Source organism: Zootermopsis nevadensis, unplaced genomic scaffold (assembly GCF_977971745.1).
Source record: "Zootermopsis nevadensis isolate Lab colony 2312 unplaced genomic scaffold, Znev_1.0 Znev_ptg000003l, whole genome shotgun sequence".
Classification (NCBI taxonomy): Eukaryota; Metazoa; Arthropoda; class Insecta; order Blattodea; family Termopsidae; genus Zootermopsis; species Zootermopsis nevadensis.
In genome coordinates this window covers 13,300,732-13,326,233 of record NW_028259135.1, presented here as the reverse complement: position 1 = coordinate 13,326,233, position 25,502 = coordinate 13,300,732, and the positions used below count along the sequence as shown (strand labels likewise).

General features: G+C 36.0%; 1 protein-coding gene across 8 annotated transcripts; it reads left to right on the top strand.

Annotated features, from left to right (window-relative positions):
• The first annotated feature begins 272 nt into the window (after positions 1-272).
• On the top strand, positions 273-24,719 carry LOC110827430 (uncharacterized). 8 transcript variants are annotated; one of them, XM_022059128.2, is made up of 13 exons: positions 273-570; positions 695-910; positions 1,603-1,677; positions 4,668-4,764; positions 6,318-6,482; positions 7,142-7,300; positions 7,819-8,049; positions 8,983-9,201; positions 10,004-10,368; positions 11,149-11,290; positions 12,148-12,474; positions 14,063-14,482; positions 17,064-24,719. In XM_022059128.2, the coding sequence occupies exons 4-13, from the start codon at positions 4,708-4,710 to the stop codon at positions 18,264-18,266; spliced, it is 3,288 nt and encodes a 1,095-aa protein (XP_021914820.2). In that variant the 5' UTR covers positions 273-570; positions 695-910; positions 1,603-1,677; positions 4,668-4,707; the 3' UTR covers positions 18,267-24,719. The 8 variants fall into 8 exon arrangements, with proteins under 8 accessions (XP_021914820.2, XP_087214896.1, XP_087214907.1 ...); XM_087358770.1 differs by having other exon boundaries at positions 1,603-1,717; XM_087358781.1 differs by lacking the exon at positions 695-910 and having other exon boundaries at positions 273-431; positions 1,603-1,717.
• The last annotated feature ends 783 nt before the right edge of the window (positions 24,720-25,502 follow it).

Sequence of the window (25,502 nt, the reverse complement as noted above, 5' to 3'; positions counted from 1 at the left end):
CTGGTTGTGTATGTACTTTGAATTTCGTGCATTGTAAGAATTTGGAATGTAGTTGTAAACAGCACGGTGTTCAGATTCTCTTCGGTTTCATTGCACGACAATGCATTGTGAAAGAGTGTGAAAAAATTGACACAGTACTTCCATATACTAAATAAGTTTTAATTATATAAATCCAATTCATAAAATACCGATTTCGTGCTGATTTGATTCGTCATATCTGAAACTATATTCCGACCAAAGTTACGAAGGTTGCTGTGCGGGGGAAGCGGAGTGATACGAAAATCGACTGAGGCTATCGATAAGTGGCTTTGACGCTAAAATGTTTCTTTCTTTATTTTTATTAAATTTCTTTTGAATTGAGTGTTATTTGTGAATAAATTATGCATAATACTTTGACACGTGATCTGAAAATTGTGTGTGTGGACATGATTGTAAGTTTTTGACTCTAGCTAGTTGACAAAAGTCAAGTAATTTACAGTCGCTTGCAAGCCGTGATGTTTCGCCATGACAGCTAACCTGTTTATTGTCCGAAATTCTTCTTTGTATAAAAAACTATAGACAACGGGATACGTAAGTTATATACGATGTATTTGCTATGTCTGTATGCAGAAGTGCATACGCTTTATTCATAATACAAGTGTTTTATGTTTACTTCACGTATATATGCATATTTGACAATTATTTTTTTCGTAAGGTTGAGCGTTGGTAAGCCTATTCTAAGCTACATGACAATGACAGCCGCTTATTTCACACCATTCCTATTTTGCCGCACTTTTTTATGAAGTGATGCGTAGCCAGATACATCGCAATATTAACAATTAAATGATACCATATTGTGCTGTTCTCTTGATCAGATGTTAATGAGTGATCAATCTTGCAAAGAAAACTGCAGGGTGTCAATTTTTTCGAGGTACGTAATTTGTATAGGGCTATAGAGTGCAACCACCTAGTGTTTTTACATAAGTTTCGTTACCTTCAGGAATGTTGTATCCCACAACATGATGTGTTAGAAATGAATTTGTGTATTATACTTTTTATTGTGTTGTTTACACCATTGAAGTTAATTGTGCTGAATTTTCAGCAGATACGTTATATTCATCTCGTCTGCAGTGCATCAATCAAACTGGTGGTAAAAATTGTATTTCTGGATCTCATGAGACATTTGACTGAACTTGAAATTTATATTGTTTGAATTTGCAAATACTGTATGATCAAACAAGGTATCAATTGCTTATTACAATTTTGTTGAAAGTCTGCAATCCCATCTACATGAAATGATTCAAACTTCTGTAGATGTTGTCTTATAATAATTATATAGCTACCAAGAAAGGACTAAAGTTGGTATTTTTGTTGAAGCATTTACGAATATTGAAGCAGGGTTGGCAGATTGTAGACATGCATATGCTTTGCCAGGATGTCCCTTGTTCAATTACTTACATGGTGGATACATTAGATTCTGTGTTTTTCGTTTGTTAAACAATACTGTCATTAGCGTGGACTATATAATGTAAAATGGCAGGTTGATTAAGGAATAATGGATCAGAAAAGATGTGGTAGGGAGCAGTTGTGGCCTAATGTAATATTATACTCTGACATTTGCAGGGACTGAGGAAAACCACAGAAATTGTCAGTCCCTGAGGTGGGATTTTAAACCAGGATCTCCTAAATATGAAGCAGGTAGCTAGTATTAGCCAGAATACTAGTAATGAGTTTATAGGTGCGTAGGTTCCTTGGACTATTTAACCAATTGGCCGTAATGTTCAGTGACTTTATTATATGTTCCAAAGTGTGCATAACATTAAACCATTATTTATGGTTGTGTGATAGCTCAGGCAGTTAATTGATGGCTTGCCCTGGCAGTCTGTCTGGGATTTACAGTGGACAAAGTGGCACTGGGACAGGTTTCTGTCCAGGCCCTTCAGTTTTCCCATGTCAGCATCATTCCACTGTTTTTTATTCACTCATGTCGGGGGATGGCCAGTGGCCTAGTTCCACATGATTGCAACGGTTAAAAAAACATTAAATTCCTCTGACACAACACAGTGTTCTGTGATACAGCATTTGGAAGTTTGACATATTTGAAAAACTGTGTATGTATGAAGAAAGGAGCCATTGATGTTGATATTTATCATCATTATGGTACTCAGTACAGGAAGTCACTGTCACAGGTACAGGCACACGAGTTCACCACCTTGTGCAAGATAAATGCATGATTTCCATTGAACCATTTGTCCTCTACTGCACATTTGCACCAGTAGTGTTTCAAGAATCTTACATGCTACTGTGGTAACCCAAGGAACAACTATATGGGCAAAATAATGTGTCTGCCAGGCGAGAAGTGTATTTTCTCCATGTCGCTGTAAAGTATATGACAGCACTATGTGTCACTACATTGTCATATGGCCTTGGCCCCATGACTACCATCATTTTGGGACTTCATACCACAGCACAGGAAATCACATGTAGACATATCAATAATGAATTGAAGAACTGAAAAACCAAAGAATTCTTAGGTGTTAAAATACTTTCACATCACTAACAGTTTTGCCTGTGTTGAGCATGGACCACAGTATTATATGGCTGGCTTTAGTTATGTGCTGTTTGTACTGAATTTTTGCATCACAACTTTTAACTGTGCTCATACTAGGGAAATTTTCAGTATGTGCCTGGCACTTATTGATCAGTTACAAAAAAGTAGTGTTATTAATCGTACGTATTTAGGATGACAGTGGAAGGTGTAATGGGGCAGAAAGAAGTAGAGTAGGAATGGAAAAGCAAATGAAAGAGTTTTGGGTGATGAATTCTTTTATTAATGTGGGCACATCATTTATGTAAATATGAATAAAGTGTAGAACTTCTTTTGTGGGGCAGCTGTAAACTACTACTACCACCACAGTGGGCATAAGTAACTAACTCATTCACTCTCTCCATAGAGCTGAGCCCGTTAAGTTACCAATTAAGAATCTGAGGCGATGAAGTGCTTGTTATTTTGTAACAGCCATCCAGTCTACTCATATTGAATGACATTTGAAGTTTAAATTTATTTATTTACTTATAGTTCATTTAATGATGCTTTTTCATTAGCTCAGACTATATAGCATCAAATCAGAGGATGATATTGAGTAATGATTTGGAAATGATGTGGACGGAAGCAGTCTTGGCCTGATTTAAGGTACTATTCCGGCATTTCCCTGAGGTTTAAAATTATACGGTAAAACCATTAAGCTAAAGAGAAAAGTCAGCTGTGAAAAGGGTTCAGTTACTTCATAGATATAGAATACTCACTCACTCATTCTATGGTGCAGGATATTCTTTTAAAAGTCGATTATAAACTCCATTTGTCAAAGAATAGCTCACTTCCTCTATGGATACTGAAGGTTCATCTCCAAGCCTGCCACTGGACTCTATCCTGAGCTAGCTGCATCCATTTCACTTCACGATAAAGAATATTCAGAAGTGTTAATCTGTTGCTGAAAGGATTCCATTGATCGTTCCCATGATCATTTGGATCTTCACCAAACTGAATAAAATGCTTGAGCACAATGTACAGGAATTAAGAAACACTATATGTCTATGTTTTGAGGTTAAGAAAACTCTCTTGAAATATTTATAAATGTGGCTGTAGAGAAGAGAAATAATATATCGGTGTTTTAACTGTGCTTCATTCCACACGTCTATGTTGTCTTGTAACATGAGAATTGTTATCTTATATTTGTGGTCGGTGTATGTTATTGGGGTTAGACATGCAAGGGTTACTTCAAAAGTCATGGCAACTAATTTTTGGGGGGCAAACACGTTATATTGAGGAGAGTTCAAAATATACAAATGAAAAGGCAAGATCCGATTGGCGTAGTCAGATCAGGTAGGTGTGAATGGGTGTAGGTATAGTAGGCAAGAAAAAAGGCACATTATGGAATGACCTTTTTTTTCACTTTCATTTTTAATCCTTGAAAAATTCAATGTGAGTTAAATCAAAATTCTTACATTAAGACTAGCAACCTTCAAAGTAGTCTCCGAGTGTATCAAGTACTCGCTGCCAACGACGAGGAAGACAGTGAATACCATCAGCTTCACCATCTCCAAATTTTGCCATCTCTTGCCGAACTGCGTTGGAAATGTCCTCTCGCGGGACATATCGTGCCCTTTCATATGTATATTTTGAACTTTCTTCAATATAACGTGTTTGCCCCCAAAAAATTAGTTGCCATTACTTTTGAAGTAACCCTCGTATAAATGTAGTAAACTGGTCTTTTTTGGGTAGTATACCCAGTGTTATGCTACAAAATGTATGCTGTCACTCGGTTCATTCAAATTGTCTGTTGTCAGGAAATGCACCATAATTAGTAGTTATAAGACTTGACAAGATTGGCATTTGCACGCAGGAAATAACAATTATTTGTTATTGTGATATTTAGGAAATATTTTGCATCTCTGGCACTTCTGAAATTGGTAATCAAACCCTTTAACTCATTTATGGTTGTTATTGCTTTGTTTGAATTTGGCCAACTCATACAGTATTATAAAATATTGTTATTTAAATAACTGATTCTACATCAGCTTAGTGTTTATTACAGTAACATTACTGTAATACAAGGAATAAGTTTAGATTGACATACAAGTCTACTACAAGTTACAAGAAGCAACATTTTTGAAAACATATGTTCCAGATTATTGTTTCCATTCATCAGTGCAGCATTGTGATTCATAATGAATGCTGAGCAGCACACATTGGCTGTACCAACTTCCTCGACGGCTCCTCCTGAGGTATATTTTGCCCTGTGTGTTATTAAGCACAAATTTACAGTTCTGTATGAATACTACTACTGTTATTACTATGATTATTACTGCTGTTGCTGCTGCTATAATTACTGTTAGTTATTTAAGCAACAGACTCTCATATCTGCTTTTCTGGAGTATTTGTTTTTCCTTTTATGATAATGGCTCTCATCCTTTAAAGAGTTAGTTCTTGAACCTTTGCCTCTTGATATTTTGATTTAAATTTATGTGATTTAATTTGATACATTTTTTTTTTCTGAACACCTAGACGTTTTTCAAGTAACTAAATATTCCAGTTATTGTTTGTATACGTGGTTTGTGTTTAGCTAATTTTGTCAAACTATAAACCTTAATAAAATGAGGATCATTTTCCTTACCAGGAAAACAAATGTGCTTTGTGAAATAGACCTACTCTTTGTAATTTCTCTGTGTCATGAACCAACCACCAAAGATTTAGGTGTTTTTTAACTATAAACTGTATTTTTATAATCATGTTGATTTTGTCTTTTCACGTATAAAATTATTGTGCTTAATTCAAACTAGTAGTACTTTCTTTCCCACTGTGGATGCCTTGTTGATGTACCTTACTTTGGTTAGATTTAGGTTTGGATGTGCTTCCATGTCATGGAACATGTGATACTGTCTCTAATGAGCTTCAGCATATGTAGAGGGGAATTATCGTTATGATCATTTATTGGAATATAAAATCTTCAGGCATTCCAGGTAGCACTGCTTTGATGCCTTGTTTTTCATTTGTGTTTATGGAGGTACAAACTTTGTTCTCAAAACAGTCGGTTTTAGTGTCCCTGTTCAGCAGATACGTAACATTTGTATTTTCAGTTCTTTTAGCCACAGTTTTTCTGCTGTATGTACCTGTGCTATTAATGCAGATAAACCTGTTAGGATATTTTTAGAAGGCTATGTTTTGGTTTAAATGATCTTGTATGATATTATGTATATGTTATTCCTTTTTGTATGACCTGAACATGGGGGTCTTTATTTGACCTATTTCAATTTTTTATCATCTTTGATTCTATTAAATTTCTCATGAACTGAAAATGCTTTCGATTTAGTAACCATATTCAAGAATAGATGCTTATCTACTGTACACAGAGGATATGAAGATATGCCATCATATAAAGTATAGTGAATTGTTAGTGCTTTCTGACAGTTTGATAACAGTTTACCTCCATCAAAGTGTGAAGTTATTTATGCATAGTGTAAAGTTATTCAATTCATTTGTTATCTGTACATACATAAGTCACTGTTTTATGCAGTTCTGTAAGTGTCCTGACTGTAGGACATGATTTTAGTGCCAAATACATGCATGCATACTATAGGTGGTAGTGTGCTTATCTGTTAATCTCATTTATATAGAAGTTTCATATTAGTACATTCCTTCCAAGCTTGACTTGTTTCATCTTTGTGACCAGCCAGGCCTACCAAGTTTACTCATTCTGTGTGGCAAGTTATAGAAAATACAGCCATTTCTATTTTTTGAAAAGTATTAAAATATATTTGACACCACTTGTATATTACAGGAAGCAACACATCCTGGTGCCCTTCAAAGACATACAGGGACGCCAACAGACCTGCGTGTTGGAACAGCTGTTGCGCTGTCCAGTGTGGCCAAGTATTGGGTACTTACCAACCTGTTTCCAGGTCCCATTCCCCAAGTTTCAGTATATGGGCTGCATCCTCCTAGAGTGAGTACTTACAAGTTTTTTTATATGTAATAGATGCACTGTCTTTCTGGGCAGATGTTAAGTCAGACAAATGCCATTTCTGTTTCTTATCCATTGTTTCTTAAGGACCGTGATTAATGGCTTCCAGAAGAGATTAATATAATTCATGTTTGAGGTCTATGAAGAAATGTGCTTAATATCGCTCCCCCTTTATACTTATTGTAACAGGATTCACTGCTTAAACTTCTGTCGATTTTTTAAATCAAAAGATGAATTTGTTGCACTCATTATTTCAGTGAATTATATCCTTGATAAAACTCTATATAAGTTTAAAGTTGCAGTTTTGCTGATGGATGCTCAGACATCACATTGGGTGTAACTAGTTTTCTTATATTGTAATTCACTGCAAACTATATTCTAAAGGTTTATGAGTGTATTAAGTCAGAAAATTAGAAGAAAATATGTATTAAATCATTCACTAGGGCAATACTGTGTTTGTTTTTGCAGGTGATTGTCAGTGTGTCTTTGTTTGTCTAACTTAGCCTACCCTAACCTAACTTAATCCTAACCATAGGTCTGCCAGTTGATGTTGTATTGTTTGGATTATTAGTGATATTAGGCAGGGAGGTGCTAGTGGTTAAATGTAAATTATGCAATCATTCCTTTTGTGTGTGTTTTAGCCATGTGACAATGGAAAACCTGGAGGAGGCCAGGAAGGACTATCTCAGCAGCAGCAACAGCAGCAGCAGCAGCACTGCATGACGGGTCCCCCAGGCATAGGTGTAACCACTGAAACCATGGCACTTGTTCCTCATCATCCGCAGCATGCTCATGCACAGGTTAGTTATGTTTATGAACTGCTTCTCAATGTTTTAGAGAAGCACGATAATGATATGGCAGACAGACCATTGGAAACTCATAATATGACAGTTTTGTCCATGTAGGTTTATCTCCATCATCATCAAAAGCCCCTTTTATGAAAATCTTTATTTATAAATGTAAAGAGAACAAGCTATACTTTGCAACTTTGAAGTACTTATATTGGTTAGCAGTGTGCTTTTTTATTCTTGTTCGTGTTTTCTTTATTTTATTTAGCTCTTCACAGAGTGAGCATAACTGTTCATCTTATGAGTTCTCTTGTTGTCAAGAGTTACTGACTTCTTGGATGTCATAATGGGTGGAGGTTGTCTGCTAACTTTGATGTCATGAAAATTATGCACAGGAATTAACCATTGACCATTTAACTTGTGGTATCTCTTAGATGAAAGCATTTATAGGAAACATCTTACTAATATGACTGTTGGACATAAAAATTGTGTTACTTATTTGTAAATTAATTTTATCAATGATCTTGCAGCAGATACCTGTGACAGCTGTCCAGGCAGCGCTGACAACTACTGCAGGAGGCGTTGCTACTCTGTCACTTCCACCACACTCTGTGGCTGCACAGCAACAGCACCTGGAAGTGACAGGAGCAGGTACTGGAACTGCTACAGTTGTATTGACAAGTGAAGAGGTAGACAAAGACAAGCTCGACAAGGGGACATGTACCACAGAGCGTTGTGGTGAAAACCAGGTCCACTGCCAAGTGAGTGCAAACTACTGCCATATACCAGCAGCTTCATATAATTATGTTGATAAGCATGTAAGGAAAGGGTTTACCCATGATGATAATATATATATATATATATATATATATATATATATATCTGGGGGGGGGGGGGGAAATAAAGGCCAAAGTGTTTCTTTTCAAAGTGTACTAGTGTCTTCTTTACCTTTACATGTGTTCTTCGGATTTGTTTATTTATATATGCTGAGAAAGGAAGGTGGTACTGACTGTTACAGTTAAATTATGAAATTAATGATGTCATTGCATTTGTGAAGATGTGCTCTGAAGGACATGGTATATAGTATTGGTAATTACCACATTTTTAGAAAATTAAGTTATTTTAGTGTTTTGGTGTGAGGCATGTGTAATCGTTTGAAAATTAAAAGTCAACACTGTGTATGGTAATGGAGAAGATGAGTTTGGGTGTTGATATTGTTGTTCTTAGAGTAGACAAGGTGATTTATGTCTGAAATATGTTGTCACGGCAGTGAAGATTTTGATTGTGGTCTTCTGGGTTTTGATGCCATGTGGCCTTGTAAGTGGTTATCAAAATTTTGGAGGAATATTGGTAACCACCTGCATGGCATCACATCCCAGAAGATCATAGACAACAAGATGACTTACATAAGGTAGTGAAACTGTGGTTAATTATTGAATCTGAATTAACGTTAATTAAAACATTGTCTGTAGTTTGACTATTGGCTATTCTACTTGCAAATTTTTTGTTATTATAATTCTTCCCTGATTAGCAGTATAATTACATACATGTATAAATAAATCTCCATGGATAATTAACAATGGTTGCCATTACATCTATTGCGTGCGTGCTGTGTACAAGTACAGAATTTGCAAAATTAATATATTCTACATTTTGCATCCCTCCACCTGGAAACTTGCCATATCACTTCCCAGGTGCAGTGTGATCTTCAGTTGGTGAATGCAGCTGCAGTTGCAGCACAGACTCAGCAACAAGCCAGTGAGCAGTTAGCAGCACAGCAGCAGCAGCAGCAGCAACAGCAACAACAACAACAACAACAACAACAGCAACATCATCAACAGCAGCAGCAGCAGCAACAACAACAACAACAACAGAGTATGGCTGCGCAGCTGTCACAGCAGCAGTTGCATCAGGTATTTGTGTACATGTGAATGACAACATACATGTATGTCTCAATTTATGGGGGTCTTGTCATGGAAAAATTCGTAAATTTGTAAATTAAGTATAGAGTTTTATGGGAGTATGTTTCAAACTGGATACTATTCAGTGATTAAACTCTATAGCATCAAATATATATTTTTCATTTACCATATATTTGCTCTATTCATACAATGCAATATTTAAATCTTAAATTAATATTTTATAGATCAGCTCGATCATAGTGATTGGGTTTCATGTTGTAAGTTCAGTTTTTGTTTATTGGAAACATGGTTTTTCTGTTATCACATTGTCCAGATCAGCCCTGGGGGGGGGGGGGGGGGCACCCTCACTCCTGTCTAATGGGTACCAGTATGCTTTCCGTGGTATTAAGGTGACTGGTTGTAAAGCGAACCATTCAGATCCATCTAGTACTGAAGTTAAGACTGCATGGAGCTTTACTTCTATGCCCCTGCCTGCCTAACATTTGAAGAACTTACTTTACGTACTCCATTGAATAGTGTATTATTAAAACAGTTTATAATTTTTTAGCTGTTGAAGTATTTCTTTGATTTAGTGCAGCCTGAAAATTATCACTGTCTTGATATAACTGCCTTTATTATATGTGGAATAAATACAAAACTGAATGATTAAGGGTAAAGAAATTGAAGGAGTGATCTTTTGTTTACTAATCCCTACAGATTATGAAGTAGACTACAGTGAGTTATTGTCTGCATCAAGTAGTAACCACTTATTAGGCCTCAGTAGCTGAAATACGCTGAGTTTCTTTCCACGTAGTTGAACCAGCATCAGGCTGTGGCTGTACATCAGGCTGCCTTGTCACAGCAGCAGCAGCAGCAGCAGCAGCAACAACAACAACAACAACAACAACAACAACAACAACAACAACAACAACAACAGCAGCAGCAGCAGCAGCAGTCAGGAGCAGCAGGGGATGGTACTGGACCTGGTACTAATGGGGCAGGCAATAGCGTTATGCAGACTGCAGTGCCTACCCCAGCATCTTCACAGGAAGTTGGAACTCAGATGGATCCAGTTGCAGCACCACCAGTAGGTCCTGATCAGCAACACCAGGTGAAAGATGAGATAAAACCCACAATCAGTGGCTGTGCCAAGGACATGCGCAATTTGCCCATGCCTGGGTGAGTTTGCACTTTATCATGCATTTAGTGTAAGGAGAAAAAAATATGTATTAAATATGTGCCTAATTAGCATCTTTCATTGTCATTTAAAATTGAGGTGAGATTGGTACAAATGTTTTGTGGGTTAAGATGAAAATTATTTCCAAAGTAAACATTCTCTTGCACTTTGCCTCAGTAAGAAGTGTTATTTTTACTGGTTTAGTATTAATGGCATTATTTCATGGTATGGAATCATAGCTTCCCAGTACATTACCTAATATTTAGTTGATCTCCCTACACTTAAAAAGACCAGTGTGAAACAAAATAATAATTATAAATGTACAGTGAAACCTCTATCCATCGTTCCCCGAACTATTGTTTTCCCGGATGCATCGTCCGTTTTGTTCAGTCCCGGATACATCTCATATAAAATAATGTTACATTTTCCCGCTTCTATCGTTCCTCGAACTATCGTTTTATCACATCAATCGTTCAAAAATCTTAGTCCTGGCCCACAGTTGTCCATTAAAGACTTTTTTGGTAAAAAGAAGTAACTTTGAAAGAGAAACATTCAGTTTTTTTAAAAATTTTAATGCTTTCCCACAACTATCGTTTTCCCGTATTCATCGTTTTTATTTCCCACCCCCACCAAAAATGATGCATCGAGGTTTCACTGTATTTAACATTACCAAATAGAGATAATGAAATAGAAATACTCATTTATTCCAAGAAATGTCCAGAATAGTTTTAAATGATTTTGTACTGGTATTGTGTAGTTCTCACCAACATTTTTTTGGTCAGGTTTCCAGTACAAGACATCAAGGGTCACATGATGGACATTCGTACTGCAGATGGTAGCATAGTGAAGATCAGTACCCCGGGGAATGGAGACCAAGAACTGACCAAGACATTGGGCGTTGAGATGGTTCAGAACATGTACAAGGTAAAGCTGGTGAATGTTCCCAAGTATTATATCAGTATTTAATATGATCCCTCTGCGTGCATTATGCAGGGATTGCTGTATGTTGAAAGATGAATCATTTGTAATTGTCAGTCATTGTTAGTACTGTTGTCTGTTTCCTCTCTCCTTGTTACAACTTTTGAGGGAAGGGAGGGGAGGGAATGGCTGAAAGTGAAGTGTTTCAGTTGGTGGTTTAATTTCTGTGGAAGTCTGCTGTGTTTTTGAAATCTGAAGACAGTGTCCCATGTGCCAGATTTTGCACATTTAATCTAATTACTTAGTTCTTCAGTTGATAATTATTTCAGTTGGAAGTGATCAAGAACAGGCTTGTCAGTTGACAGTCATAGTTGTGGCAGATGTAAATACTGACGGTGTTGGTGTTTAAGAAGAGATATGGTGACAGTGAAAGTGAAAAACACATGTACAAGCCTTGTCAGTCAGATTTACAATCATAAGATAGACAGAAAATAAGTTGCATGCACTATAAGTACAGTAATACAAAAACCAAAGAATAACAATTGTTTAGTACATTGCGTTTTAAGAAGCTTGTAAAAACATTGCTCTGAAAGGGTTACATATTTTTACACACTGTTACCTGCATTGTCACAAGCTGTTGTTTATTATAAGACAGAAATATTTATATCAAATCTAAAACTTCTTGACGATGGTGAAGAGTCAATTGAATAAAAATTTGCTCATTAAATATGTAAATATGTTTATTATGAACTGTATGCTATTTTATTACCCATATATGGTATTAATTTGTCTGTAAAATGTGTATATTATGTTATTATTTACCCATCTGTCTGTACTAATAAAACATGTTCTTATTTTTTCAGGTAAATGTGGAAGACATCAATCAGTTGCTGGCATACCACGAAGTATTTGGAAAGCTTCAAAATGAAATAGCTGTGGCAGCTGGAACTGCAAATGCAGGTGCAGTTCTGCAGAGTCCAGGAGGTGTGAAGTCCTCTTGTAGTGAGGTCGGTGGTGCAGGAGCAAGTAATACAGCCACAGCAAGCACTGCCACATCCCCTGCTACAGCAGCTGTCATCACTGCACCAGGCACTCACATCTGTGACATATGCAGCAAGATCTTTCCTTTCCGGTATCAACTTATAGTCCATCGACGCTACCACACAGAACGAAAACCCTTCACTTGCCAGGTACTTGACATTTTTATAATGTTTAGGAAGTTCAAAGTAATGTTTTTCTTGACAGTATTTTTAATTTTAACTTGTTTTTAACACTAGTTATTGGAGGGTCGTGTCAAACATACAGTCATGTGACAAATCATATTCACCATTGCGTTTGTACAGAGGGTCTTCTGAGTCACTTCCCACATCCAGCACTTGTTCATACAAATCCACGGGTAGTGTCGAATAACAATGTATTTTTATGAAATGTTAGAGTGAGAATCTTCAGCTTGTTTAATTCCATGCATTGTTATTAATTCATTATAGTATTATTGTTGTCATAAGATGTGATTATTGTAAAGACTGCTGCTGTTGGCAATATTCCACAAGTGCATTATTTACATGTGTTCACTCCTGCATATGTTGGCTGATTTTTAACCTGGAGTACTGTCCATGAGGGGTTTTTTTATACACGTGACCACTTATCTTAGAGTGGGTTAAGGAAAGTATTAACTTGTCGCTGAAGTTGCATGCAAGACGTTCATCATCATCATCATCATCATCATCTGTGGCGCTACAACCCAGTGTGGGTCTTGGACACCTCTGTTGGGGGTTACTTAATCTATTTAGACATTTGGTAGGACTCCTTGGACGAGTGATCAGCCCGTCACAAGGCCTCTACCTGTACACAGGACAGCACAACACAGAAAGACACGGACAAACATCTGTGCCTTCATTGGGATTTGAACCCACGGTCCCAGTTTCCAAGCACAAAAGGCCCACACCCAGACTGCACGGCCACAGTGACTGGGTGTAAGAAGTTAATAATGTTTAAAATTTACAGTGTTATTCAAGAAAAAAATGCCTCTGAAAAGGGAACAACTCTTTAAGTATCCAGTGCAGAATCATTATTGAGTTAGAATAGGTTAAAAGTGATGGTCTTGCATATTTGTTAGTATAATGATGACTTAATTGCAATTTTTTGTTAACCTCTTCAGTGGGGGCAAAATTTATGCATTGCATCATGAGGTGGGGCTTTTTTATTTTATTAAAAATAATCATGAATTTCTGATATATCATAGACAATTCATATTTATTAGGTATGGGTATCAAAATTTTTATGTTGTTTAAATTTTTAGCTATTTTACTAATAATTTCACCACATTTTTAAAACATTATTCATTTATTTTCCCCTACTATTTCCATTGGATTTAGTAGAGTAATTCACAATAAATTCTGTTTAATGTCTTGTGTGTGTTCACTTAGTTCAAGAATTAATTTGCAGTTCCTTCAAATTAGTTAGGAGAAAATCATTACACCAAAAACTACTGTTTGTCTTAATGAAGGTGTGCCAACACCTCCAAACTCCAGCTCGATATGACATCGTGGTTGTGATAGGTTGCTGCATTGTCCTGGAAGAAAGTTAAACAATGTTCCAGCAGTTCTGGTTGTTTCAGTAGTTTTGTGATTAATATGAATCATGTATTTTGAAATCTTTGAATTTAAGTATTTTAACAGTTTATTGTATAGTTTTGCAAACACTGTGATGTGTTTAGACCTATATAAGATGTATTATTTGTTGCCTGTACTGGCCAATAATTTTACTTTTAATTTTCAGGTTTGTGGGAAAGCATTCACATGTGCAGCTGAACTGAGCCGGCATGGCAAGTGTCACCTTGGTGGTAGCATGTACACATGTGCAGTGTGTTTCCATGTGTTTGCTAATGCTGCAAGTCTTGAGCGGCACATGAAACGGCATGCAACAGATAAACCATATGGATGCACAGTGTGTGGCAAGTCATTTGCACGTAAAGAACACCTAGACAATCATACACGTTGTCACACGGGCGAAACACCATATCGTTGCCAGTATTGTGCCAAAACGTTTACTCGTAAAGAACATATGGTCAACCATGTACGTAAACATACTGGTGAAACACCTCATCGATGTGATATATGCAAGAAGTCTTTCACACGAAAAGAGCACTTCATGAATCATGTCATGTGGCACACTGGCGAGACACCACATGCATGTCAGGTATGTATGGTTTCTTTAAAGAAATTAGACAAATATCCTAGAAGAAACATTCTTGGTGCAAATGGTGCCAAGAAATTATATTAGACCAGTTATTTGGTATCCCTGGATATAAGATAAAAGCTGATTTTGGAAGGACTAATGGTTGTTTACTTTGTCTTGAAATATTTGCAGTTCATATTTATAATATTTTAGTATGTTTCGTGTTCAATTCTGCTTCTTGTCTTTGATTCTATAAATTAAACTATTAACAGAACTAAAATTTGTCACGCTGGAAGGATTCAAATGTTCATTTCCTTTTGACGAATCCTATTACCAGTTGCTTCGAGATATATCCTTATATGCAGCATTGTCTCATTAGCTGGAAATTGTTTGCATGGAGAACGGTTCACTTAATAAGATCTTTGACAATACTTATGTATGTGAAGAAACTGATATGGGGAATAAGCAGGCATGGAAAAGTGGAATTAACATACCATGACAACACTCAACAGTAGTAGATAGCATCAGATATTTTTATACTACATTGTATAGTCTGAGCTACTGACTTTAAATAAAACAAATAAATTAATAATTTTTGTATTGTGCATAGTTGAAATACAAAATATGTCAGTACATCCATAGTTTCTAAGCATACTAAATTTAACTTGTCTTATTGCAGTAGTTCATAAGATACTGTCTTGGAATCAAGAAGCAAGATTTTTCATATTTTCAGTACATTGCATTTCAGTAGGTTGGTTATCTTTTTATAGTAGAAGTACTTACTGTTGAAACACACTTATTTCTCTTTATACTTTGTGTTAATGCAGGCCAACGTATTCTTCATCTGTAAGAAGCACCCTACATACAAAATATGTTGTTTGCAAACAGTACGCACGCAATATCATGTCCATGGAGAATTTGATTTGTTCTAGATTCTTGTTTGTATTAATATAACATAAATGTCTCATTAATATCTCAGTCTAGTATTATGTTATGTGTATGTGTGTTAAGTTGTTATATTTAATTATATATTTCGTTTCAGGACGCCTGTTTCATAATAAAGTCCAAATGATATAAAATATTTTCATCTTTTCTGCTTTATGTAATAAGTGTTACAGCTCGATGCTTCTAGCTTTATACATCATAGTATGACATGATACTGAGGATAATATTTGTATCTTCCTGCATTTCTGGTGGAAAGACGTGTTTTTGTCAGGTGTGAGGTTACACTGTGATGTCTGCTTCTGTTGATTGGTGCAAATTATGGTCAGAAAAATGTGTTTAGAAGCTTTGGTAATGACTGCTGATGAGATGTCAAAGCATTCAGAAACACTAAATCCTAATATTATACCGTTTTCAGTTAAAAATGTTTAGTTTCTTAGGCAACAGTGCTGAAGTGATTGACTCCTTATTAGTTCTTAGTAAAGAGTAACATTTTAGGATCACAGAGAGGTTTATTGCTTTGCTTATGGCCTTATTATTGTTTGTTAGGCGAGATACCAGCTGATAGTTGGCTTCCCTTGGGTAAGACAAATAACACACTACTGAATGTTTTATTTGGAGGTTTTGTCCATTCTTGAAAAATGTTTTCATTAAAGCAGCTCTACTTGACTGTGTTATAATAACTGCTCAGAATGGTGTCTTTATCATAAAAGCACATTTCACAGAGCTACAACAAATTTTGTCACACTCATTGAAATCACTTTCCAAGATTTCTGGAATAATATTTTGAGAGTTCGGTTTTGAATGGCTTCACAGGGAATGAGTTATTTATGAGTTCTGTTGTTATTAAAAAATCTTGGCACATTCAAACTGGGGATTATAACAGCATGGGTCATGCCTTAACATAAAGAGAGAATGCATGATAAATGTGCATTTCATTGCCATGAATCAAAACATTTGTTTTTGTGACCAGATGGCTGTCAGCATTATTTTCATTTGTGGTGCCAGCCGTAGTGAGTTACAATATTAAACAGCATGTGTGTGTGTGTGGTTGAGAGTTAGTTGTGAGTATTTTGATTAGGCCAGTATGCTAGCAGAATTGCATAATATATAGTTTTGATTCATATTTATTAGAGAAGTATGGCTATCTTGTTTCTGGGATCAGAATGTGTGTGATATATTCTACCTGTACTGAAACTTGAAACAAAGTACATAAATAATTTGGAAACTTTAGAAGCTCTTCTGGTTGAAATACAGTATTTTGCTCTATAAGTCACATTGTGAACTTCTGAATGTATGTTACAAAATTTGTTACATCGGTGTGAAATAATGTTCTTGGATAGTGGATATCACCATTTACAGCAACTGTTGTAATATCAGGTAAGTAAAGCTGAATTACTGAAAACATTTTTGAGTGCTGATAGAACCTCCAGTTAGGTCATGCATTGTATTACTGTCTTTGCTGAGAGAATTTTCTCCTACCCAGCATCTTGTGGTAATAAGGTCACAAAAAAGGAGTGAACCTTTGTATTTTTCTGTGAATAATTTCCATCCACAAACATTTGTATGCTGGGATGGTAGACGTTTAACAAGTATTGCTTAGTCACAGCATGATATATTTTGACACGCCATCTAACTGTGGGCCTTGTTGTATTTACAGGTGTGTGGTAAGAAGTATACACGCAAAGAACATCTTGCAAACCACATGCGCTCACACACTAATGACACACCTTTTCGCTGTGAAATATGTGGGAAGAGTTTTACTCGTAAGGAGCACTTCACAAATCACATCATGTGGCATACAGGAGAAACACCCCACCGCTGTGATTTTTGCTCTAAAACATTTACCCGTAAGGAACACCTTCTCAACCATGTGCGCCAGCATACAGGAGAGTCTCCTCATCGTTGTGGTTTCTGCTCCAAGTCATTCACACGCAAGGAACATCTTATTAATCATGTGCGACAGCATACAGGTGAGACACCTTTCCGCTGTCAGTATTGCCCCAAGGCATTTACTCGAAAGGACCATCTGGTGAACCATGTGCGTCAGCATACAGGGGAATCTCCCCATAAATGCCAGTACTGCACCAAATCCTTTACACGGAAAGAGCATCTGACCAATCATGTTCGACAACATACAGGCGAGTCTCCACATAGATGCCATTTCTGTTCCAAATCCTTCACACGCAAAGAGCACTTGACCAATCATGTACGCATTCACACAGGTGAATCTCCGCACCGCTGTGAGTTCTGCAACAAAACATTCACTCGTAAAGAACACCTGACTAATCACCTGCGCCAGCACACTGGAGAGACTCCCCATTGCTGCAATGTTTGCTCTAAACCATTCACCCGCAAAGAGCACCTCATCAATCACATGCGGTGTCATACTGGGGAGCGTCCATTCAGCTGCTCAGAGTGTGGGAAGGCATTCCCACTCAAGGGGAATCTGCTTTTCCACCAGCGTTCTCACAACAAAGGGGCAGCAGCTGAACGACCATTTCGTTGTGACCTCTGTCCAAAGGACTTCATGTGCAAGGGACACCTCGTCTCACATAGGCGCTCACATTCAGGAGACCGCCCACATGCCTGTCCCGATTGTGGCAAGACCTTTGTTGAAAAGGGCAACATGCTTCGCCATCTGCGCAAACATGTGGCCGAAGGAAGTGGGGCAGGTGCAGCTCAGCCTCAACCACCTCCACAAGGACATCACCAGAATCCTGCTGTGGCAGGACACGGGGTTGTGGTTCCAACCACACATCACCTCCAACACCATCCTCCTCCACCACCACCTTTACAGCCACATCCCACACACACTGCTGTGGTTGTCCCCACACCTAATGGGGTTTTGGCCACGTACTGAAGAATGTATCTCTTATGGCTCTCTACTTGTTGTTTCTACATTACTGTTAGCTAGCTCATACATAGCACTTGTGTTCAAAAATCGCCTCCTCTGTTAATGCTGATCTGCTTAATGAATTTGTGACACAACATTGGTCAGAGCAGATGGCATAAGGAAAGGGGGGGGGTCTCATATATTCTGTTCTCACAGTGTGTATAAGGCTTGGCCAGTGTTGCAATCTCTGCCAAATATCATTCATTATTAGTCCTCACATAGCCAGACATAGTCTGCTCCCACAGTGGGAAAGTAAGGAAGGGAAAGTGGAAAGATCATCATATATTCTTTTGAGCCTTGCCATACAAGTGAATTGTAATTTATATTATCTCTGTACAGATGTAGAATTTATTATTAACATTTGAAATCAAGAATTTTACACGTAGACAATCTTTTCTTTCACATTAAATGAAATAGAATGTACATATGATATACACATACACAGATTATATTATATTCTATCTATGCATAATTACAAAGAATGATTTAAGCAACTAGATAAATAATTTTAAAAATTATAATATGATACAGAAACATCTTTACGCCATTTACATTTCCAAGTGCTGTATTTCTAAAGATAGTATTATTATATTATGATGGAATTTTGATGCTATTTTGTAGTCAGTAGGTAGCATTAGTGCATGCTGCTGCGATGAGTCATCGAACTAGTTTAGTGCCATGATCGCCACACCGTGTGCTGTGCTATCATCATCAATCTTTTATGTATCTATGCGTGTGAAGTGTGCATGTGTGCATTGTGTATTGCTGTTGTACTTCAGACCATGGTTTGGACCAAGAAGAAGAGAATCAGAGTGGGAAGTTTGGCATTTTTCATATTACCTTTTGTTTTAAGAATAGCAAAATTTAGTTCTGAAAGATATATTCTTAAATAATGCTGCTGTAGTATGTCATATTTTATTCTTTATGTGCTTATTCATTGATTTTACAGCATTCCATGTTATTTTATAAAACATAAAATTGTCCCTGTGCTTAATTAAGCATCATGCCATATTGATGTATGGAGGAGTAGAAGCATCATTTCATGCATTCATAGCCTTGGCATCAAATTGAGAAGAGTGGTCAGCTTCATACTGCAGCTGCTGTACCCTGAGTAAATGTAATGTGAAAAGGTCTGTCATCTCTCAAAAAAAATGTTCATATCAGATTTGGTCGTCTGCAGGATTGACATGGATAGATAAGTGGTTGTGAAGTTGTGTTAGTGTTACTTCTGAGTGTCATGGTCGACATCTGGCATGTTAAACTCTGTGTCTACCAAGAGCTGCTTAAAAACAGTTGACTTTTAGGGGCATCACATGGGTAGGGAAAATCACAACCGCCAATTTTTTTTTTATTCCAAGCTCAAATTTAAGATATATTTTTCATTCCTCTTTTTCCCCACAAGCGCGCATAAATGTGAATTTCACTACAACACGTTTCCACTTTATTTAACTGAAAGATTAAACAGCAGAACAAAAGTAGCTATTTGTAACATGTTTTGAACTTAAAATTCATTGAATTTGGGACCTTAGGGCTGCACATTGTGTTTAATTTGATGAGTGAGTTTGGGTGCATAAAACTTGAAAGAGGGTTGTGTGCTGGCATAGATTTCATCATGCCTGGTCTACACCTTTTTTCTTGTAATGAATTTCAGACACAAGTCAGCACATAGGAAGCATTCGTTTAGGGTGCATTCCATTAAGTTTGTTCTTCATTTTTAATTGTTATAGTTAACCCTTTAATGCCCTGTGGTAACTATGTGTACTTAGTGCTTTAACTCTGCATTTTCCACTCATGCTTTGTTTGATTCTTATTATTAAGCCATCATTTTAGTTCATCTGCACCTTCATAATGTGTGTGTGTTTGAGTAGTCATAGTGGTTGTTCAGAAATGGAAAATGTTATTTGAATTGAGATACTTGATTTAGTATCACCCCTTGCATCAGAACCTTAAGGAAATCCAAGATAGTTTGTTAAGATTATATATTTTGAACTGGCATGAGAATATTATAAGGGCTTCCCATTCTGTTTGTTCTTCTTCTAGTCGTACGAGGTGGTCACTGTGCTAATATTTGATGGAATTATATTGTTATGAACCCATCATTTGGACAACTACAGCAGGAACATGGTTTGCACTGTATCTTGTTGAAAGATATGTGATTTAGGAAGTAAATATTTTTCTTAATGAAATAGAGGATATGTGTACATATATATTGATTATTAATTTTAGTCAGTGTGGCACATGCATACAAGCATTGCAGACTTGTGAGCATGAGCTAGTCAGAAGCTTCTGGCAGCTTCTTGCCTGGCTGTTCTTGATCCAGTATGTGTTGGTGGCAGTTGCCTCCACACATCTTTGGTTTTTGCACCTCAGCACTTAAGATTCAGAAGCTCATCTTGTTGCAACCCTTCACAAAGACATTTGATCATGGGTTTCTGTTCCATTCCAGTTTTGAATTGCCAAGAGTGAGTGTTTGAGTGTATTGGGCACAAGAAACAGCTTTATTTTACATTATTTGGTACCATGTTAGAATTGCAAGAGTGACCTGGAAAGTTACTATGATAGTAGCATAAAATGTGAAAAAATTAACTTTATGACATCTTATTTGGCATAAAAGTCAAGGACTTGTCTTCTGTGTTTTCATACATGCATGTGTAGATGCTTGTAACAACAGCAAATATTTTTTATTTTATTTCTAGAATTGTTTAGAGTTGTTTCTAGGTTTGTGCTGAATTGGGTACATTTTCTGGGACAACTGTACAGAAAACAATAACTTTATTAATTATGTATATAAATATATATATAACAACATTGATCCCAGAAGTGTGAATAGTATGACATTGGAAGCAATTGCAGTGTAAAAAAGTCCAGTGAGAATGATAATTTTTGAAAGTGTACAGTTTTATAAGAACATTATCCACATTTTAGGTACCCATGAAGTAGAATACAAAGATGGAATAAAGGGTAAATAAAATGAGGATAATTCAGTTTTTTAAATAAGACTGACATTGTTGGAACCCCACATGAACTGGTTGCCTGTTTTGCCCTGGGTATTTTAGTATTTCAGTTGGTTCAAAGTGTTGTTGACCAGGACAGGAGTCAAACATGTGACTACAAAAATGTGTAAAAAATTTAAGTATTTTAACTCTGCTTTCTATTCTGATTCCCTTCCATTAGATGCTTGCTTCAGTATGCTGGTCATAGATGACCAGATGCTAGGATATTTATTTAAAATGCTGCTCTAATTCTGTAACATTTAGTACTTTTTATGGCTTGTATTGTTCTGTTCATCTTTATGAATTTAGATTTTTAACATACATAATTAAAATTGCAAAGCGGGTGGTGGTAGCAACAATGAAAACAAAATGGATGTGTCTTACGACAGAATTTAAATGAAGAGTAGTTCACAGAGTCATGTCTTTTATTTTTGAAGAGAATAAGATTCTTTACTTTCTGCCACAGAACATTCCTACAAACAAATTGCCTGCCCTACAGTATAAGTTAACTGAAATTATTAACTACTACTTTCATTCCTATATCATGCTATCACTTATGGATGGTAAGTTGTAACAAATGAACTGCTTGGAAATGCTGTGTTATGCTGTTGGTATTGAATAAATGAGTATCAATGAGACAGTTGCACTTTTGTCTCTTACAGTACTAAATCATGGCCCATTTGTTGCACTTTCCATTTCATCATACTATACCAAAGCCTAGTGTCTTCCTTAATGATGCAGCTTGGGACACATAAAATTATAGAATTGCATAGGTTGTTATTTAAGTTACATGGATCTAATCTAAGCAGAAGTAACAGTGTGGTAACAGATGTTGGGGTGGAGAATCGTATGTGGAATGTTGAAAATATTTCAATTAATTCATGTTAGTGGAATAATAAATGTGAAAACTACAGGCACCAGTAAATCTGATTGCTACAAAAATAAACTACCAATTTGCATATGTTCTTTCCACAATATGCATGAATTAAACCCAGTGGTATATTGTGTCTGTACATTTTTCATTTCTAGAATTACTTGATGAGTTTCAATAAAGTTTGATACACAAAATTACTGTGTGAATTTAATTTTGGTCAATAAACGAACTGTATTTGCACGAAGCTCAAATGTGGTTTATAACTTCTCAAAAACTGGTACATAAAAAATAAAGGCCTTGTGAAGCATGCAAAATTGCAAGGAACTTCCCATTTCATAATTAAACTTTTATAAAAGAAGTTACAGGCAGAACCCAAAGCCTATGATTTGACAGTAAACTTAAATTATGCTCATGGGCTGTCATGCTAGCCTCATATGCATATGGTTGGATAAAATCCTGCTTGAGTTTTAATTGCCTGTTGCTTGAAATTGAACATATATTACACATTGTAGTTATTATTATTAGCTGTAGTATTAATACTGTCTTGTTTTTGAAAAAGAACTTCCTACTTATTTACAGATTGTGTATAAATATAATTTGTGAGACATATACCTCAAATTTTCACTCTGTTGCCATGTTATTGTTGACTTATGAATAATATTTCTTGCACAATTTGTAGGTATGTGTATGTCATTATCTCCATAGCACATTTGACAAGCCTAGCTCCATTGTTCTTTAGTTATCTACATAAAATGAAAAGCTAAATATAGATTTCTTGCATCCACCATTTTGAAATTTTACATTCTGAAAAATATTACAAATTTTTTTATAATCTATTACCATACATTCTTTAAGGACTGAAAACTAAATGTCATTAGTGTCACTTTCAACTTCCAAGTTTGTGCATATGCCACATAGTTAATGACTGTACAAAATTTACATGAATGACTGAGTGGCCTCCAGTGTGACGTTAATGTTCATGTTTTCAATTTACAAAGAAGTTGTGTATGTGACCTGTGGAAGTTTGGTGAATAAAGTGATTCGACAGTCTGGATTAATCATCCAGCAGTGTTGGCAATTTTTCTTTTGCCACCATGTCCATTCCAAGTGGTGAATGTATTATGAGCATATTCTCACAAATCATTTGTGTATAATACCTTCTTAGGAAATATGTGAAGTAATGCTATAACTATTGACTAGGTTTTTCTTCTAAAATAATATTTCTCAAAATAAAAAGTATCAGAACCTATTTATGACAGGCTTGTGAATAGGATAGTTTGCAGTGCCATGAATTGTAGAAGCCAGGTATGAACATCCTCTTCAGTTTCCTCACTTAATAATACTAGCCCATGAATTCAGTTTGATTTTGTGTTCAGTTGTGTAATTTTAAGGATAGGAGAAAATGCAGAGGTCCCTTTCAGTTTCCTCTCTAGTGGAAGAAATAAATTGAGTGGAACACTGATAATCTATCTCTGCCAAGTAGAATCTAATTCAAAGTTAAATAACTTCAAATGTTTAAAAGGTTTTGCAATTCATAACCAGGTCTTGCTTTTTAGCACTGTTCATGGTCAGTCTCTGGCATTATGTACAAATTTGCAGTTGTTTAATTATATTTGTGCTTCTTAGTCACTTATGCAAAAGCATATACAGTACTCATTCTCCAAGGAGCATGTGTTTTCAAATATTAGTCTTTAATTTTAACAGTGAAGATCTCATTTGTGGTATTTTGGGTTGGTAGTGGTTACCTAAGTTTTTGAAAACACTGGTAACATACAAGCCTACATGATATGAAATCTCAGAAGACCACAGCTGCACATTACTAATTTTCCTGGTCTTTAAATGAAGCTTGATGTTGATGGTCTGTAATATGTATGTCCTGTGGTAGAAAAGTGGCAATCTCTTTCTCAAGTATCACTTGTTTATGTGCTGCTCATTTGGGTATTGTTGGCAGGTGCTGAGGTTGATACTGTCTAGTGAACTTTCATATTTTAAAGTGACTTTTCTAACTTCTTATTGCCATAGTTTAAGTCTTTGAAAGTTATATAAAAGTCCTGCTGAGGTCTCATTACAAGATAGAATCCCTTATAGACGACAATAAGTTTGGGGAAGGGACAGAGTAACACTGAAATTAAATTTTCATTAGAAAAGAATTTAATATGCAATTTCTTTTAGTTTGTCACGTTAATGTATGTGCCTTTTGAAACCTCAGTCATACCTCTGAATTAATTTTTATTGGTGTTCAATTTAATTTTATTGTATTTAACACATAGGTCATACATGATAGATCATGCATGACATATTCCAAAGAGCAGCCAGGGCTACCAGCAACAATGTGCATGTTAAATGTGTATTACTGTACTTGCATATTGACTTCTTGACACTGTAAAATGCATGTGTGGTGAGCTTTCTGTAAAATGGACTTGAAACAGCACAGCAGGAAGAGATGAGCATTCTAGAGTATTAAGAATAAACTGAAAAGCATTGTAACTGCTATTTATGTAACTTTTATGTTTAGAGAGATATTGGTGTCAATTAAATAAAAAATAACAATTATTTTAACATCTAATTTAACATACCAGTAATGGTTAATGAAAACATTTATAAGCACTTTAAATATGTTAATACAGTTATGAGTTCTAGTGCAGAAGTAATGGGGACAGATATATAACAGTGACAGTTTATTGCATTTATCTACTCCAAAGCAGTTGCAAGATTCCTGTTTACAACCATTTTTGAAGCACTTATGTTGCTCATTCAGGATGTCACTTGTTTCCCATGTGATATTCTGGCACTACTGCATACCTTTTCTTTCAAAGTGGTTAGAAGTTGGGGGAAGAGAGAAATGTCATATTGCAGACCTGGTGGGAAAACAGTAGAATGTGGTTGGCCAAGAGGACATCACTTTCATTAACCATCATAATGAGGAAAGTTTATTTTCTGAAATTCTTTGAGCATGGAAGGAACCAACAATTAGATTGTTTTATAGTGTCATCTGGGAGCAACAGTCTCTGCCTCTGTCAACAAGGTTGTAAATTTATTTAGTGATTTTCTGCCATACCACAGAATAGAATTTATTTACATTCCATGGATCCTTCAAAGACCCTAGCCAAGGATTAGCACAACTACAATACTTGTTTATAATACAAATATAGTTATAACAAAATTAAAATTTTATGTTAAATGAACCCAAATTCTGATTCACAGTTGTTGTTTTTTTGGTAATATTTCGGTATGTTGAAATAAAAAGTGTGTAACACTGCCATTAACAGATTTTAAAAAAAAAATGTGTTCAATGACTGTCCTGCTATCTTGTGGTAAAAGATTTGTTTTCTTCGT

Excerpts from the sequence above, each read along its gene's own strand:
- LOC110827430 (XM_022059135.2), top strand. The coding sequence starts at position 4,708 with ATGAATGCTGAGCAGCACACATTGGCTGTACCAACTTCCTCGACGGCT. Across the intron at positions 7,301-7,818 it reads CGCAGCATGCTCATGCACAG|CAGATACCTGTGACAGCTGT; the intron begins GTTAGTTATGTT and ends ATGATCTTGCAG. Across the intron at positions 12,475-14,062 it reads GAAAACCCTTCACTTGCCAG|GTTTGTGGGAAAGCATTCAC; the intron begins GTACTTGACATT and ends TTTAATTTTCAG.